At 43.7% G+C, this 18835-nt stretch overlaps 1 protein-coding gene across 3 annotated transcripts in view; it reads right to left on the bottom strand.

Annotated features, from left to right (window-relative positions):
* The window catches only part of ACOT11 (acyl-CoA thioesterase 11), a 437309-nt gene that overhangs the window by 35440 nt on the left and 383034 nt on the right, over positions 1 to 18835 (bottom strand). For all 3 annotated transcript variants that reach the window (XM_078670317.1, XM_078670310.1, XM_078670324.1), the window contains one exon: positions 6915 to 7041. In XM_078670317.1, coding sequence (XP_078526443.1) covers positions 6915 to 7041 — 127 coding nt within the window. The remainder of the gene's footprint in view (positions 1 to 6914; positions 7042 to 18835) is intronic.

Here is an 18835-nt window from a genome sequence, read left to right on the forward strand (position 1 = left end):
AGGGATCAGGGGACTGAAAACTAGGATTATGACAGTTACATGTTGAATTTACGTGATGCATGGAACATACGAATGACCACTAATTCGTGATAATTATGAACCGTGATGCATGTTGATGTCAATGAACTGCCGCCGTTTACACACTAGCAAGCTCCTTATTGCTTAGGGGATGGTCAAGGTGGAGGCAGCGGAAGTGGCCAGAAGGGAACGGGGTGGTAACTCGCCCATCTGGGAGAGGTTAGGGCCCTAAGCGGGCCGCTTGTGAGGAGTAATTTCTCAGAGAACACTCTAATTACCAGAAAGGGGTGGCAAGGAGTATATATTGAGATAATGCCTGGAGCTGGGAGGACTAAAGTGGTAGAGGCGGGAACAGATAACTCGCATCAATCAGAAAATTTGTAAAGTGCACTACTCACCCGCGGGGGTCTCAAGGCGCGGGGGAAGGGGTGCGGCTTCGGTTCAAACAGCCATGTTTTGAGTAGTCTTCTGAAGGTTAGCAGTCCTAGGTCTGCCGTAGGAGGATGGGTAGGGTGTTCCAGGTCTTGGCGGCGAGGTGGGAGAACGATCTGCTGCCGGAGGTCACTCTTCGGATGCAGGGGACGGTGGCGAGGTCGGCGGAGCGGAGCTGGTGGTTGGGGGTGTAGAAGGTGAGTCGACTGTTGAGGTATGCTCGTCTGGTGTTGTGAAGTGCTTTGTGTGCGTGGGTGAGGAGCTTGAAGGTGATCCTCTTGTTGGCGGGAAGCCAGTACATGTCTCTCAGGTGGGGTGTGATGTGGTTGCGGCGAGGGATGTCGAGGATCAGGCGTGCGGAGGCGTTCTGAATGTGCTGTAGTTGTTTCAGGAGTTTGGCCGAGGCTCCTGTGTTGAGAGCGTTTCCGTAATCCAACCTGCTGCTGACGAGGGCCTGGGTGACTGTTCTTCTTGTTTCGGTGGGTATCCACCTGTAGATCTTGCGGAGCATGCGGAGGGTGTTGAAGCAGGAGGATGAGACGGCGTTGACCTGCTTTGTCATGGAGAAAGTGGAGTCGAGGATGAACCTCAGGTTGCGTGCGTGGTCTGTGGATGTTGGTGCTGTTCCTAGTGCGGTTGGCAACAAGGAGTCAGCCCAGGCCGAGGGGGTGGGTGGCATTCTTGTGGGCCACGCAACTGTCTGGTGTCTGTCCACGGTGCCATTTCTTCTCTAGTTTTCAGCAGGCTTGCTTGGAGGCCAAGAGGTCCTCGGTGAACCCGCTGGCATTCTTGCTGGTGTGTTTGTTGGAGGGTTTTTTGATCGGGGCGAGAGTGTTGGCGCAATCTTCGATCCACTGTCTGAGGTTGCGGGCGGCGGTGTCGGGGTCGGTGAGATCGACGAGTGGGCTCCAGGCGAAGGTGGTGGTAAGCTGGTCTTCGATGACTGCTCCAGCGGCAGCGAGGGATCTGTTGGGTGTGGTGGTGCGTGGCTGGTTTCTGGAAGGTGAAGTGGATGCAGTGATGGTCGGTCCAGTGGAGTTCGGTAGTGTGGCTGAAGGCGACGTGGGAGCTTGTGGAGAAGATGGTGTCAAGCGTGTGGCCGGCAGAGTGGGTGGGTGTTGTGACGAGCTGTCGGAGTACGAGGTTGGTGATCACGGTTGGTGTAGTTGTTCTCGAGGTGGAAGGTCAGGTCCCCGAGGAGGATGTAGTCTGTGGAGGCGAGGGCGTGTGTGCTGACGAAGTCGGCAATGGAGTCGCTAAACTGTGGCTGGTGTCTGGGGGGTCTGTAAACGAGGGTTCCTCTGAGTGTGGTGTTGGGATCAGTGTGGATCTGGTAGTGCAGGTGTTCAGCGGTGCTGTGGGTGTCGTTGGTGCTGGTCGAGATTCTGAGAGTGTTCCTGTGGACGATGGCGATTCCTCCTCCAGTTCTGTTGCTGCGGTTCCTGCGGGTGATCTTGTATCCGTTGGAGATGACTATGGCGATGTTGGGTGCTGAGGAGGGGTTCATCCAGGGCTTCATGAGGAAGGCGACGTCTGGCGAGGTGGAGTCCAGTAGGTCCCAGAGTTCAACGCCGTGTTTGCGGGCGGAGCGGGTGTTGAGAAGGATGCAGCTGAGGTGGTTGAGTTATTTCACAGTGTGTTGATTGGCGTATTGAATGCTGGTGAAGCTGCTGTTCTGGCAGTTGAAGGGTCCCTGGGTGCGTTTCGGGGCGGCCCGGAAGCAGGAGTGCCATCGTCCGGTGTGGAGTGCGAGGAGTGTGTTGGCGTCGTAGGGGAGACGGGTGTTGTGGAGTTTGCTGTTGGCGTCGTAGCGGAGACGGGTGTTGTGGAGTTTGCGGGGGCCAGGGATTCTGGTGCTGGGCGCAGTCCAGGCGCAGATGGGCTTGCCTAAGGCGCGCGTTCGGCGCACCAGTGGTGCGCCCGCGCAGCGGCTGCTATATAAGGGGAGGTGGGAGGGAAGAGCAGCTGGGAGGCGGGAGTGGGGTGGCGAATGGGCGAGTAGGGGGGCAGGGCCGCAGTGGATGCAGCGGCGGGAAAAGAGCGTGAGGGGTGTACAGAAGAAAAGGGGGATGAGAGGAAACAGCGCAACTAAGGCAACAAGGCAAATAAGGAAAGCAAAAAAAACACAGGAAGCTGCAAAGTAGACAATTAGGCCCAATTTAACAGTAAGGCACATTATACAGAGAAGAACACAGGGGCGACGAATGGGCGGGTGAGGGGTCTGGGCCGCCAGGGACGCAGCGGCGGGAGAAGAGCGGGAGGAGGGTACAGAAGGAAAAAAGGGGGATGAGGAGCGGAACAGCTGAAGCAATAGGCAGTCAGGAAGGCAAAACACAGAGTGCTGAAAGAAAATAATAAGGCACAATTTAACAGCAGGACAAAATTAACAGATAAGAACCCAGGGTCGGTGAACTTACAGCAGCAAGCTTGGGAGGCACGGGCACACAGGTGGTGCTGTGCGGCGTGGGGAGCGGCCTAAACTGCAAGCAGGGTCATGGGTCAGAGGTGTCATTGCCAAGCAAAAATGAAATAAAAATAATTGGCTTTTCGAAAGAGAATATGGTACGTCTCGTTGGGAGTAAAGCGGAGTAGGGAAGAGGGCAATGTGGTTGGTTTGGAGGAGGGTTGTCTGGCACCTCCTTCCTCCGCACAGAACAGACAACACAGGGATTACGTGGCCTTTGTGTCCTCCCCTCAGAGAGACACTCTCCCTTCCCTATGGCGGCGCAATGCGTATCCAGGTCATTGTGGCGAAGAGGGAAGAGAAGTACACTAGGAAAAAAGCTGGACAACACATACATTCTTGTAGACTACTTAACATCAAAGAAAAAAGTACGTCCGCATAAAGCAAGCAGGGAAAATACACAGTAATGTATCCATGCTCCAGAGGAGGGGCAAGCATAAAAAGAGGAAGGAAACTTGACGGACGTTACAATAAGAAGCAGCCTCTTGTAGCTTTATTTACATGGACTATTTTATGTATGTACATCTCAATGTCATTGAGGTCCATATTTGGTTATTGGCACTCTGGTTCAGTTGAGCTGTGGTGCCTGGTCATGAAGATGCAATAGGATTGTTGTGAATAAACAAACTATAATCCCTGGAGATGCCGGTTTCTAATTTTATACTACAACAATTTGGCAACGAGGTGGGATTAAAGCTACATTATTCACCACAACCCTGTAGAGCCCTCATGACAAGACAGCACAGCTCAACTAAAGTGGCAGTGACTTCTGAGCTGAATGCCCAAGAAGCTTTAAGAGAAACGTTATGGTACATTGAACAACAAACTCATGACTAGAAAGTCACCGTTTGAAATGATGAGGGGAAGATTTACCAGGACTGAGCTGGTGCCAGGGTGGATATGGACAGTTTACCCAAAAGGAACAGTGGATTGGCTAATGAGGTGGACCCTGCACTTATAATTTGTGTTGCAGATGGGGCCAAGGTTAAACCTGACAATTTGAGTCATGTGCTCTCTAAATTTAAAATGCGCTTCTGGGTAGCAGCTCTAGGGGGAAATTGGCTAAGGCTGATCAATGGAAAATATGGGACTTGAGGCGAGTAGCCTTGTTTAAAAAATGTAGGGTTTGCAGAGAAATGGAGACCACAGCTGAAGTGTGCAGCAGTTGGTCATTCATGATGGATGTTGACTTTTAATGTACTGTGGGGTGAAGGAGTTTCTTAAATGATCAGGTTAGCAGGATCCCGCCTGCTAGTAATGATGCTGGTGATGGTACTGCCAGTAATTCTTCAGCAGAATTGAATCACCTGTGGAAAGACAAGTATGTGGCAGAAGACTTTGTATGTAATAAACTGCACATACTTTGATTCAGCACTGTCTTTATTTGTCTTAAGTGTGGTGTGTATGTATGTCCAGGTGTTATTCTTGAGGTGCATGACTAGTTTTGTGTTGGTGTGTGTATTAGTGTGCAGCTCGTTGCCCTGTGGTTGTGTGTATCCTATATGTATGTAATAGATAATTCTTTCTGTGTATGAAGAGAGAAGATATGCGGAGACTTTAATTTACATGGAATGTTTTATGAGTGTACATTCCTAAGTCATTGAGTTCCATACTTGTGTTTACTGAAACTCTGGTTCAGTTGAGCTGTCGTATCTGGTCACAAAGGTGCCAGACGCAGCCGGCACAGGTAAGAGCGGTGGGGCGGAGTCGACAGACGACAGGATAGGTAAATTAAAAAAATACATTTTACCTTGCGTTTGCCGCGTCGGTGATGTGGTTAGCACAAGGTAAGTGGTTTTAATAATTTCTTTATTTTATTATACCTATCTGATCGTCTGTCGCCTTCCTTTGCCCCAGCCCACCCCGCCCCGACTCTTACCTGTGCCGGCCATGCCTGCAAGGTGCTACAGCTTTTTTTGTGAACAAACTAACTTTCATTCTAGGAGATGCCGGCTTCCAATATTATACTACAACATAAACAAAGGAAAGTGACATTGAAGCCAACCAATGGTAAGCAACAGCGGAGGTCTAAGCCCACTGTAAGCTAACAATACCTCTTGCAACATACAGCAATTGTGCTGCTAAGTATACAAAAACGAAACAGTCACTAGATGCCAAGAAGAACGAGGTATCACCTTGAGTCAATGACCAGAGGGAAGTGTCAGGCCTGTCTGCCGTTCACTTATGAGAGTAGGAACATCAAAAAGAGGAGCCCCAAATTACTTGGAGATTGTGCAGACAGCATTAAATGACTCCTCTACAACTAAAGTGTGCAGAGTGTCATGCCAATCTGCCATTTTGGCAGCAGTGGTGGGTCCAGCCACCTCTGTGTTGCACAACACTTTGGTCTCCCGAGCCCAGTTAGCCTGTTCCTCCAGCACACTCCTGTCGTTCAAGGCTGCCACTCTCAAAGTCGATGCCACAGAAAAGGTGCAATGGAAAAGGCAAGTAGTAAAGTATGTGTAGAGGTTATACGCACATGCTAGTGTTTGTATGCATCTGTCTGAATATGTGTGCATGTGTACTTATATGTGTATGTGGCATGGTGCCCATAATATACGTAACATAACAATATCGACATATGATTACATTACTGAGCTTATCATTGCATTAATAGGCATGTCGTAGCACTTGCTTGGCATATGATAACATCACTGGGCAAGTAGTGGAATTGTTAAACATTTTATGCTTGGCATATGATGTGAAAGTGTGTCAGTGGAGCGCAAAGGATGGCAGTGCTTCCCAGAAGATGACGTCGATGGCTAGTGGATGGCTTCACACAACTCACAGATGTTCTTGATAATTCTAGCTTAATTTAAAAAAATGGCTGATGGGGAATTTTAACCTCCTGTAAAACAAGTGGTTTGAATTTGGTTTCTGCTTATTGTGATTTTTCATTTCATATGAATGTATCCATGTTAAGGTCTGCATTTTTATCCTATTAACGTTACGGTTGTATTATTTTTTATACTCTCTTTAAGATAGGACACAGTTCGCCCCTCGTCTCTACCCTCCATTAACACCATTCTTATTTCTTCAACATTTTTAAACCTTAGTGTTGTTAGGAGTCCGATTCAACGTTTGCCTTTGTCTTACCATTTTTCATCTCGCTGAACTATATTTTTCTTACAAATGTAGCAAATATAATTTGTTCCACTGGTGATTATGCTGTACTGATATGTTATCATTTGCACCTGCAAGCTGTTCAACAAGTGAATCTGTTCAATAAAGCTTTCAAACTTCAGAAAGGCAGATGGCCTCACGGGCCAAGTAACGACATGGAATTGCTTGGCTTTTGATTGTCTTTCTGGGCCATAAAATCACTGAGCATCTTTTGACATATGCCTTAACTGGGCATATGAGGACACTGGTCACCATAACACTGCCCTCCTTGAAATGAATGGGAACATGATAGCACGGATTGCTGTTTGATAGAACTGCCTGGTATACAACAACACTACTTGCCATGTAGCTGCACTTTATGGCATACGAGAGCACGATCTGGCATTAATGGGGAGGCTGTGTCACTGCTTTCATACATTTGCATATCATGGCATTACTAGATGCACGATGACATTGTGTGGAATACGAGGCTGTGATTGGTAAATATTAACCAACCATGGCATAGGTTGGTCATGTTTTGCATATCATGGTGGTAGAGAGTCATGTCAGGCAGAAACCTGTGTGTATGAGAGGGAGCCCGGCCTATGAAGATGTTCCTACTGAATGAGGCACTGCATTGGAATGTGAGGCAGTATCTGCCCAGCTGGAACAGAAGCAAATATGACTACTATGCCCGGGGGCCCTGGGAGACAACACACAAAAACTTTTAGCAGCTGCATGGCTTTAACAGTGATCTGGGGGTCATCGTCAAGTACTGCGGCAAACCAGAGTTACCTTAAGTAGAAATTAGCTCCCACCACGGGTGCACTTTATTTAATGTCCCAAATGGCACAAAACCTATATGAGTTATTACACAATATAGATTCGGAGAGCTTACCCTGGTTTTCTTATCGTCGTCTTGCCAAATACAAAAGCCCGCACATAGGGTCTCTCCTCTTGAATACTCGTCGGTGGCTGGATGTGTAGGTAGTGTGACCGACCTGAATGCTACAACATAAGGATCACTGAAAGAGAAGAGACACTACTGTAACCATGATTATCTCAATACACTAAGCAAGCTTCAAACATGAAAACTGATGTCATGTATATTTATTACTACTAATTATTCTATGAACTTTCCCAGCCATTTCATGACATCAGTTCTGCCTACATCGTTCACACTGTCGAATGCAGGTTGAATGCACTGGAATTACCAATAACCATTCGTCCATTGAAGAATTGGGTGTTCATGTTGGATACTACAGAGGTTTGGAGAGGATCTTAGAATTAACTTTAAGAGGTTAACTTTAAGAAAGGTATCTGTAAATTAGCTTAGAATATTCACATATCTGCTTAGATGGAACCTACAAGTTCGTCCAACTCAACTTACTCTAAAAGCAGAAGTCCCAATCTTTTGGCACAGCACACCCCAGAGTGGAAGCCTTTATACTACCACCCTTCTGTGCAGTGAGAAATCTGGGGTGCTCACCCCTTTTATATTGCCGACCAGTCCTGCAGGGCCTTGCCCACCTGGCAGGCCTATGCTGCGGTCAGCCCAATCACTCACTTTGCAGCTGGCGCCTATGGCATCTACACAGGACTCCACTCTATGAAAGGAGGTCACAAATATACAGGAGAATGAGAAGGGCCTCTTCGGTACATTGCCATGCAGCGCTCTAGCTTAGGATACGCTGAAGAGGCTACGCAGCAGTTGGGGAGGATCTGTTCCAAAATGGCTGTAGGCCGGTAAATAGGCGGATGTCACATACCTAAAAGTAAGTTAGGGTGTGAGAAGGCTCCAACAAGTCAGAGCAACAGACACCAATTAGCACTATGTCCTGTATCATAAACTAATGTAACAGGAGGTCGGCCCTTGCCAGCAGCAGGTACCAAGGGCAATATGTATGTGCAACTGGCATGACCTGGGCTGAGATTCCATGCCTACAACATTCAATAAATGCTAGGGAATCTTGTAGCCTTTTTCCTTAACACAGATTCATACGTTCAGCTGTCCCCTGTGTTAAGGGGTTATTAATCTATTCTAAATTTGAACACAGAGTCTGGCATCCTTTGTCTCCGAGCTCCTGCAATGCCAAGACTGCAAGCTGAAGTCATCCCTTATCCAGGTTGGTTCGGGGTGGGGACTCCATCACTTGTATTGTGTTGTATGGGTGAGGGACTCCCTTGGATTCTCCTTTTTCCACAGATGCGGGCACACCACAGCGAAGGTAATTGAACGGATTGCTGTGTGACCCCGGAGTCAAGGTGGATGAGACCAAGGTCTTGGTTCAAGGAGTGACTGGGGTTACCTCGCCAACGTATGCTGCATGTCTGGTTGCCTGGTGACAGCCGCAGTAATCTCCTGAGCTGTGGAAAGGGGGGCTATCACTAGCTTGAGGCCCAGACTAGAAACCCACCAGCGCCCTGCCTCAATGCCTGGCCATTCTGAAATTGGGCATCAAGTACTGCCACTCCATCCTGAAACTGGGTAATTGCTGCCCGGGGAGATTCCATCACCCAACTGGCATTTTCAACACCTTTGTCGACTTTATAAATGGCAATTTGGAGGTGGGTTGTGAAACTGAGGGCTTAAATGTCACTCCACTATTCCCTACAGCCCTTTCTTTAGTGACTTCAGGTGGAATCACGTCGTCCTCTACGACCTTCACAAATGAAAAATGAACCATCCTCTTATTTTGCCGGCAAACATACATTTTGAAAAAGACAAAACTAATAATGCATAGCCATATCGTAACTATTTACAACTGGGTAACCCTGCCTTTCCCACCCCCTCCAGGAAGCATGATTTCCATTATTCTCAGGATTCAGAACCAATACTGCTAAATGTTCATTCAGACTTCCGTTCATATTGGTCAAATAATTCTGATTAGAACCTCTAATCTTGATTATGAACCTGAGTGGACTTTGGTGAAGCACTTCCAGCAAAGTACACTGAGGACTACAGATCCTCCACAGCTGTCAACCCCCTCAAATCAAAGACCTCCAGAGCCAAAGAGCTTCCCTCTCATCAGTGAGATAACATCAGAACCATAGTCTGGACCTCAGACCAGCTTCTAAACTCCTTTCTCTCGGTTATGAAAAATGTGTCCAAATACTACACACAACATCAACAATGCATTTATAAATCAGGTCCCAGACCTCGAAGTAACACAGAGATGGCAGCCCTCCAGTGGATGATGTGTGATTTTTCTCAATGGTAGGGATGCATGCATGTTTCTTTACACTCTATCTCTTAGCATGTTTGTACAATGGTGACCTTGGGGCACTACTTGCCATTTCGTTCTCATGCAAAGGTACTCGCAGAAGAGTCTCCCGGTTTAGTTCACATCCATACATTCCTAAAGATTTCTTGTGATTACTGAGTCCTACAGGGCATTTATTATCCTTATGAGACTGTAAAGATTAAGCCACTCACAACATTCAATTTCAACATGAGTCACTAGAGGCTTAAATGAGTGTAAAATGAAATCGCTATTCAGGAACGGGTGGATTACTTTACCTTATGGTGTCTGTGGATGCAATCAATAGGCCACAGTATGTAGATACCCATCCACTCTCACTCTCAACTTTCACTCGCGAATCTTGGCCACCATAGTACCCTCAGACAAGTGTCACTCTCTCGACACCAGGCTCTTAAAAGCACACATATGGAAAAAGATTAAAAAGGCCGAGATCAGCCCATATTCCACAAATGATCAAACCTCTCATTCACACTGAATAATTCCAAGGCACTAAGGTTTTACATATCTATAGAGGCAACTCGAACCTAGCAGGTGTTATAATACACATTGCACCCAAATCAAATCAGTGTTCTAGTTTTTTGGTCATGTGGCCAGAGGAAAAATAGATTTGAAGTGGCCCTTTATGACACCGACCGCAATTCACTCCCACTATAGTCTCAGTCCCACATCAAAGTCAGCAGCATTGCATACAAGGACACTATTCACCTAAAAAAAAACCTGCAGACATCTAAAACCACTTGTTGCCTTGGGAGGACTACTTACCACTAGAAGAACATTTCAACTGTGCTATCAGATATATCCACCCCAAATTCATTTTCTTAAGTGGTAGGATACATCGGTTTGTAAGCATTGCATACATTTCTAAGGAATTTATACAAATGAGATATTCCCCTCCTGGAACAGTGTTCGTCCATTACGTTTTCAATGGTGGTTAGGTCGAAGTTCACCTGCCTTCACCAGCCACTGCAATATTTGTAAAGTTTGAAAAGTATCCATCCTGAGAAGGAGGCAGGCCTGCTGACAGCAGTCAAGCGCCCTACCTTTCTCTGTGATATAGATTCCACAATGCATTCCATAATTTTGATTGCCATTCTCCAGAGTTTCGATTATTGAGGCTAGAGAGTAAATCTGAATTATGCCAAAATACCAGTCATCATAGACGAAAGGTAGTCACCTTCCCCCTTTCCGGACCACCCTACTCCAGTACATTAAAGTGCTTGTGTTAATGTTAACAGGCTTTCTCGTCATTTTTCCAGAGGAGCAATCCATGGAAGGATATGTATGGCTTGGGGAATATTCCCTCTCAGCACGTACCTTTAATTTGTCACCTGAGATATTGTCCGATTGTAGGATCCGGCACAACCAGATAACCCCAGTTGGTGCTTTGTGCTTTTTGGTTCTATTTTCACAGAAATCTTTGAAACTGTATATCTCAGATTCAACGGATTGGATTTTTGTCGTTTTGCTCTTGCTGTATTTATGCAAGCTCACTTTATTTTTCTAATTTGGTGTAGGATTTTCCTTGTGTTGTGTTTCTACTTTATGCAGCATTTGAAACAGTAATACATACTTTAAACAATGCCTCCAAGTTAAGCCTGACTATTCTATGCCAAGCTAATATACAGTTGAGCACAGGTTAATTTGAGGTTTGATTGTGACTTCCCCCTGACAAAGATTGGAGTTGCTGCTTGAGTAGGGTTTCACCCCCCTCAATCAGTTACTTCTTTTCGTTTTTTTTTATATCCTCATTTTGCGATTGTGTAGAAAAGGAGGTTTCGGGAGTCTGATGATCTTTCGTTTTTTTCTTTACCTTCACTGCCCCGTCATTATCAAGTGTCTTTGGGGAGTATCCCTTTTGGTGTTATGATTCATCAGTTTTCTCCACTCACCCTTTATCGTGTTCAATAATTCCATTGTTTAGTGGGAGAGCTAGCCAACTTGGCTACTCGGCAGTAATAATTTCTGCCTAGAATTATTGTCATCGCCTTAATCATTGGATTTTAGTTACCCATGGCCCAGTAGGAGTTAGTGATTTATTTGAAAGTGCTGTTCCCAAATTTCCCAGAAGTTTATTCTTTTCGAGCGATTCCCTTTCCTATCAAATTTGTTAATTTTATTATATAGTTTAGCCAATTTGCATGAGTTGGTGGAACTGGTTTAACCCAGTTAATACAGATTTCTCCCTGCGCTAGCAGTATCAGAACGAAAAGTAAGCTTTCCTGTTTTTTACTTAGTTTATTTATACCAACATCTATGTTGTTATATATCCCAAAGATAATAAGAGGGGTACTTACAGTTATGTGGGTTCCCAATACCGTATTCAGCGTCTTACCAATCACAAGCCAGTAGTTGGATATTGCTGGGCATTTTTGGAACATATGGATGTCATCCGCTTTAGCTTCTCCGCACTTAGGGCAGGACTTAACGTTGGTTCCTTTAAATTTTGACAATCTTTTTGGGGTCCAATACGCTCGATGGATCGTGAACAGATGGTTCCTTTTTAATGAAGCTGATTTTATACAGGACCAACATTTTTCCATAGATTTTTGCCATACGAGCTGTAAGTCCAAGTCCTGATCAGGTGTATCTTTCCTCCATGTTATTTCCAGGACTAAAAAGTCTTCTCCGGATTCAATGAGTGCCCAATACCATTTTGATATTTCTTTCCTTGTTGGTGTTATTTTTATCATTCATTTTCAAGATTCTCATTACCCTTTTTTTCCTCCGGTAAAGATTTAGCCCAGTTGCTTAGCTGGTAATATTTAAATTTTGACGTCTTCCCATCTGTGAGTTCATATAGCAAATCCCACGAGATTATCTCTTTTCCTATTAACAATTGGCCCCATCTTTCTATTCCTGCTATTTTAAGTGGTACCGCTAGGGAATCTTTTAGACATTCTTGTGTCCCTGGAGAATCCCATATTGGTGCCTTTGTACTGTAGTATGGTATGTTTACCGTGCTTCTGATCTGAAACCAGAGTCTAGCCGCGTTGTATAGAATCTTTAGTTTTATTTTTAAAAAAATTTTTGGGTGGCCAAACTTAAATAGGAAGAGGTCTGTTTTTTCAGTCATATTCTGTAGGAAGTTTGGGTAATATTGATGCTTCCTCAATAGTGGTCTAAAGTTCTTAAATTGAAATGACCTATAGTACTCAAATAAATCAGGACTAGTTATTCCGGCTTGCTCTTTCCTCCTCCTAAGTTTACTCCAGGCTATTCTTGTTCCTTTTGATGCCCAGATGAAGCTTGCTATTTCACCCTGAATCTTCTTTAAGGGTTCTTTTTTAAAATCCAATGAAAAATGTGTTAAAGAGGTAAGTGAACTTAGGGATGATGGTCATTTTTATTGCGATAGATCTTCCCAAAAAGGTTAGTGGCAGTCCCGTCCATACTTTAAGAAGTCTTCTCATTTCTTTGGCGACTATTGTCAAGTTTAATTGTGGGACTTTTTCAATTTCTTTTACCAGCGTAATTCCTAGATATTTTATTTTATCCCTACTATACGGTGTATTAGGGTTGATGTTCCAGCTCATTGTCTCAGTTTTTTCTTGATTTGTTAAATAACCTGAGACTTTACCAAAGTTGTTCATCATATCTTCCAATACTTGGTAAGCATTTTCATAGTTAGTTGTAAATACCATCAGGTCATCCGCATAGAATGCTACTTTTTTTTAACCAATTTTGCTGCTTAAAAGGTAAAATTAGTGGATGGTTTCTAATCTAGCAGGCCAGTGGTTCGATATAAAGATTAAAAAGTAGCGGCGACAGCGGACAGCCTTGCCTTGTACCTCGTTGTATCTCGATGTTACTAGTCAGATTCCCATTGACTATTATTTTTGCTCTTGGTTTATAATATACTTCCCTTACCATGTGGCCAAAGCTTTTCCCCAAATTATTCTTTTCAATAATTTCATTTAGGAAGGCCCAGTTGACTCTATCGAACGCTTTGGCAGCGTCGTAGGTGATTATAGTAAGGGGAAGTTTTTCACAGGTGGCTAAATCTATTGCTGCAAATAGCTCGTGGATGGTCTCATGAATTTGCCGCCCTTTTATACAACCCTTTTGGTCTAAATTAATAAGTCTTGGCATTACCATGGCTAGTCTTTTTGCTATGACTTGCATAAAAATGTTATAGTCACAGTTGAGTAACGATATTGGTCTGTATGACTCGCACAGCTTTGGATTTTTTCCAGGTTTTACGAGAATGCTAATTGTCGCATCGTTCCAGGTGTCAGGGATTTTCTCGTGATCCAAATATACATTATTCATTAAATCTGTTAATTTGTCAACTAGAGGTTCTTTTAACGCCATGTAGAATTCATTTGGAAGCGCATCAGGGCCTGCGGCTTTTCCTCTTTTTAGACCACTTATAACCGTTCTAACTTCCTCAGGCTTAATCTTTTGATTTAATTCTATCTTTTCCTCTTCTGTTAGTGTTGGGAGGGGGATAGCCTCAAGATAGTTCTTGATTTGTTCTTTAGTTGGATTTGTGTCTTCTTTGTATATATCAGAAAAGAATTTTGAGAACTCCTGTCTTATTACAGTATCTTCTGAGCTTTGTGATGGTTTGTCTTGGATCTGGATGCATGGTATGTTGTTTCTTGACTGGTCAGTTTTTATTCTCCATGCTAGCAATTTTCCGCATCCTTCCCCGTATTCATAGCTGGCTAATTTGCTATTTTCCCATTTTTCTCTCACTATGCTTTCCAAATAGTTTGCTAGAGTCTCTTTGAACTTTCGGTGTTTTTCCTCTAGTTCTTCCTTCGGTTCTGAGTAGATTCCATTCTCTAGTCGTATCCCCACAGTTTTAATGTCTAATTCCATTTTTTTGATTTCTAGATTCTTTATTTTTGTTTTATACGCTCCTAAACTGAGTAACTTTCCCCTTACCACGGCTTTATAAGCGTCCCAATTAATTCGTTTCGAGGTGCCGATTGCATTATCCTCAAAGCAGTGTGCTGAGGCAATTTCTAGCTGGTTTAAATTTTGTGTGTTTTTAAATATGGATCGATCTACTGTCCATCTAGGAGGAGTTATGTTTTTAGGTAATAAGAGAGTTAATTTTACCACCGAGTGGTCAGATAAGTGTGCGGGGAGGTGTTCAATGCCTTTGACATTGCTTTGGAGACTCCTATTTAGAAGAAAGAAGTCTATTCTTGATCTATGGCCTACTTTTTTGTTGTGGAAAGTAAAAGGATGCGTTTTCTCTCCCTTTTGTGTCCACATATCTTCCAGATCTAGATCTTGTATGTAGACTCATAACCATTCCCTCATTTTAGGTAGATTCAATTGTTTGTTAGGCGGTGATCTATCTACTTTAGGGTCGAGTATGATATTATAGTCGCCTCCTACTATTATGGGGGCAGAGGTTGATAGGAGTTCCAAATATAGTTTTTGGAGGGGGGTTGGATCATCTAAGTTTGGACCGTAGTAGCCAACTATAGTGAGGATATTGTCATCTATCCTTATTTTAGCCACTACCCATCTTCCTTTACTATCTACCACCTTGCTTTCAACTTTTGCTTTTAGGGATTTTTTTAATATAATTGCAACCCCTTTTACGTTACAGTCCTGCGTAGTATATATGCAGGCATCCACCCATTTAAATTTTTTTATAATTTGATTCCACTCGGTACTTACAAGATGAGTTTCTTGGAGGATGATAATCTCACTCTCCGTTTCCTTTAAATATTCCAATATTCTTCTTCTCCTATTCGGTGTTCTAAGTCCGTTAACGTTCCATGAGAGGACGTTAATTATTTTTTCTCTCGCCATTTCTTTTTAGAGTTCCTGAGTTCTGAACTATGCTACGGCATTTTTTATATAGTCTAAGAGACTCCTTTTTAACTCCTATTTTTTGTTTTATGAGGATATTTTTTCTGATTTTTTTCCCTAATTTGCTCCCCACCCGTGTTTTAACATAACTTACATTATTAAATAATTGTGAGGTTTGATTTTCCCACCCTGAGGAAGCCTCCCTTCTTCTTTTGGGTGGTATTTCCACCCACTTCGAGCTCCGGTTTCACCAGTTTACTTTATTTAGCTTATTTTACTTTAATAGAACACTTTCCTTCTTTAATTACGTTAAACTGATCCTTTAAGATTCAAGACTCTGCTTTTTGGGGCACATTTATATCATTACTTTTTTTTTTTTTCCTTGTTTCTGAGTTGTTTCGGAGGTACTTATCCAGACATTCGTGCTTTTGTATCACAGGGTATTGATTCTTTCTTTTATTTTATATAAAAGATCCCTTCTCTAGTTAGTTTTCTCCCTTTGGATCTGGTCTTTTATCTGATATATAAGATCCTCTACCTCATGGGGCTCCCTTATATTGTGCATTTTATTGCGCCACATGATTCTAAGGGCTGCCGGAAATTTCATCTGCACATTAGCCCCAAGAGACTTTAGCTCTTGCATATGTTGCCCCAGTTCCCACTGTCTGTCTTGTGTGGCTTTACATATGTCAGAGCGAATTTTGAAGGACCAGTTGTCCTTGTTTTGTGTTCCACTTTTTAGGCCCTCACTTAGTATTTTTTCTTTAAGGGTATAAGTCTTAAAGTTAATTAAAATTTTTCTTGGGGCTTTCCTTTCTTTGCTTTTCCTGAAGGGATCCCTGTGGACCCTTTGGATGTCCTCCATCAAGTTGCAGTCTTTCGTCCAAGGAAAGAATTCTTCAAAAAGGGAGACAATAAATGATTTTATATCTGATCCCTCCAAGTTCTCCGGTACATTTAGTACTCTAAGATTGGTTTTTCTTCCTTGATTCTCCAGGGATTCCAGTTTCTCTTTTACCACTCTTTCACTGACTTTTAGTTGTCTAATCTCTTTTTTATTTATGCCCACTTTTTTACTAAGGGTTTCAACTGCTGTTTCTACTGCAGTGACTCTCTCACCCAAATCATTTAGTTTTTGGTCCAAGCCTTCACAGACCTCACGTATCTTGTTCTGATTTCCCTCAGAGACTAAGAATTTTTCCCTCATTTCACCCATTATTTTGTCCAAAAACATCTCCATGACTTTTCCGGTTTGATTCGCTACTAGGAGGTTGTTCCTTGCTTGATCCGTGGTTTGCTCCGAAATTTCTATTTGAGGCGACATAGAATTGTCCCCGTTTACCTCCATTAGTGATATAGTGCTTGGAGCTATATTTGAGGGAACAATAGTAAGTTCAGTTGACATCTCGCCTCTGGTTATTTCTAATAGCCCCCTAGAATTTGAATTTTCAAACTTCTCCTCAGATGTGAAGATTTTAACTGAGCAATCACCGGTGTTTAAAGACGGTGGGATGATCTCGTTCTGGATAGAGAAATGACCTCCTCTCACTTGCACCGACTGCTGAACTTTAAAGTAAGACCTTAGGGAGGGGGTTACTTTAATTTTTTGTTTTGACACAAGTAATCCTTGTGCTTTCGACTTCGTGGATCTTAATTTTATGTTTTCTGACAGTTCCGCCAAGTGGGGGGGACACTCTCTGCTTTCTTTTAGTACTTCTCGGGGTCACACTCTTTTTCAGGGGAACGAGCTGTTTAGCTCGCTGACGATTTCTCAGACAATAGGAGGACTTTCCCCCACTTCCCAGCTCTTTCTCTGACTCAGTTAGAGTGTCTGTTTCCACTCCCCCTTCAGCTTTCCTGGATCTTGTATTATATGAAAATATCCCTGTTTGGGTTTGAGTGTCACTCTCCCCTTTGCCTTCCCCACTGCCTTTTTGTTCTGTAATGATGCGTTGGGCGCAGCTTGTAATTAAGTCCGGCGTTATTTTTTCAAAATCACTCACTCCTCCACGTACCTGTATTTTTGTTTTTCTAGGATCTTCCAGCTTTCCCACTTCCTTAGGATTCTTCTGCTCACTATGTGTCCGAGATCTTGAAGATAACTCTGCTTTCTCTCCGTGTGGCAGAAGAAACTCCCTCTTCTCATTCATTGGCAATAGGGTGCTTGAAATTTCAGCTCTTAGTGAATTGCCTGTTTTTTGCCGATCAACATCCTTAATTTTTCTTTGTGCAGGTGCCTGGGCAAATGTCTGTGTAAACGGCAGTCTCTCTGTGTCAAGTTTTGAGCCTGAAACTGACCACGTCGATTCGACCCGACTGCTTCCTTGCTTCAATCCCGTCCCGCTGACTCCGCCGCCCGTGCCCCGGAACAGGAAGGTAATCTTCTGGAACGCCCTGCGGCAACTCCGCGTAGCTCTCAGCACTGCTGCCCAGATTCCGACATGCAGCGGTGAAAATGGGGATTCGGAAGGTACGTTTTGTTTCCACGGACTTCCGAGTAACATAACGCACTGTTACTTCGGTTCAGGGTTTTTTTTTTTTTAAATCGTCCGTCCAAATTCTTGCGGCTGGAGGGATTTAGTCAGAGCGTTTATGAGCGTCGTTTCATTTCATCGTGATTTTCCACTTTTTACTTTCCTTTTACATACTCCCCTTTTTCTTGCTCTTTCGTGCTCTTGATGGGAGACTTTGCGAGGGACAGAACGGATAAGAAAGCCACGGAAAGTGTATCTTCTACTCCGTTATGAGCTGGTGAGTCGGAGCTCCCAACCGAGCGTCTCAGCCGGCCGCCATCTTCCTCCCTCCCCCCCTCAATCAGTTACACAATTTCTTACAGATATAATTTCAGAAGCTATAGATAAGAATTCTGAATGAATATGGGCAAACTACCACGACAAGGTGAGGGATGATTCTGGGAATGTTGATTCAGTTAATGAGGGGGCAGTTGTAGTGGTTGGGTTGGCAAGGTACAGAGGAAAAGATGTTTGGAGGAAGGTATGTTAAATATTCCTAGAAAATTAAAAATTGTTACAGTACCAAAGAAGGATATCTCAGGGGATTATGAATCAGGCACTGTGGATTGGGAATCAGAGGGCTCAAGAGGAGTTCCCTCGGATAATGAAACAAGAAGCAATGCTGATAGAGCAGAATTTGATTTATCATACTCCTCAACATTTGATTCTGATGAGGACACTACTAAATACAGGACAAGGGATCTTTCCCCCACACAGAATAGGCCTCAAACATTAAAAACAAAATAATGACTCCACGTATAACGCTGGATCCTTTCCACATTAAATATCCTCTATCACTGGAATGGTTAGCATCGCCTCATATAGTGCAGTATGTGGCATATTGGTTGAGAAGGGAGATACCTAAACAGGTGAGGTCTAGGTTCAGGTCTGAGATAACTAGATCGTCTTTGCCAGACATGGTTGAAATGGCACCAGATGGCAGAGGGGTCATCGCATATTAAGTTCGAATCCGCGGATTCACATTAAAGCTCCCTTGTGGAATAATTCAGCTATTCGTATCAATGGTCGTACTTTATCCTGGCCTTTGTGGAGAGAAGCCGGCATTTCTTCTCTGGATCAACTCTTACATGATGGAGATTTTAAAACTTTTCCCTCAACTTTGTGAGGAATTTAATCTTCCACTCCTACATTCCTCTAAATAAGTTCAACTTCAACAATGTCTTAAAAAACAATTAGGCTCTCCACCTTGGTTGATTCAGGTTTCTCCAATATTATCTTATCTGCAACTATGGGGGAAGTTTAAGGGG

This window comes from Lissotriton helveticus, chromosome 1_2, assembly GCF_964261635.1.
Source record: "Lissotriton helveticus chromosome 1_2, aLisHel1.1, whole genome shotgun sequence".
NCBI lineage: Eukaryota > Metazoa > Chordata > Amphibia > Caudata > Salamandridae > Lissotriton > Lissotriton helveticus.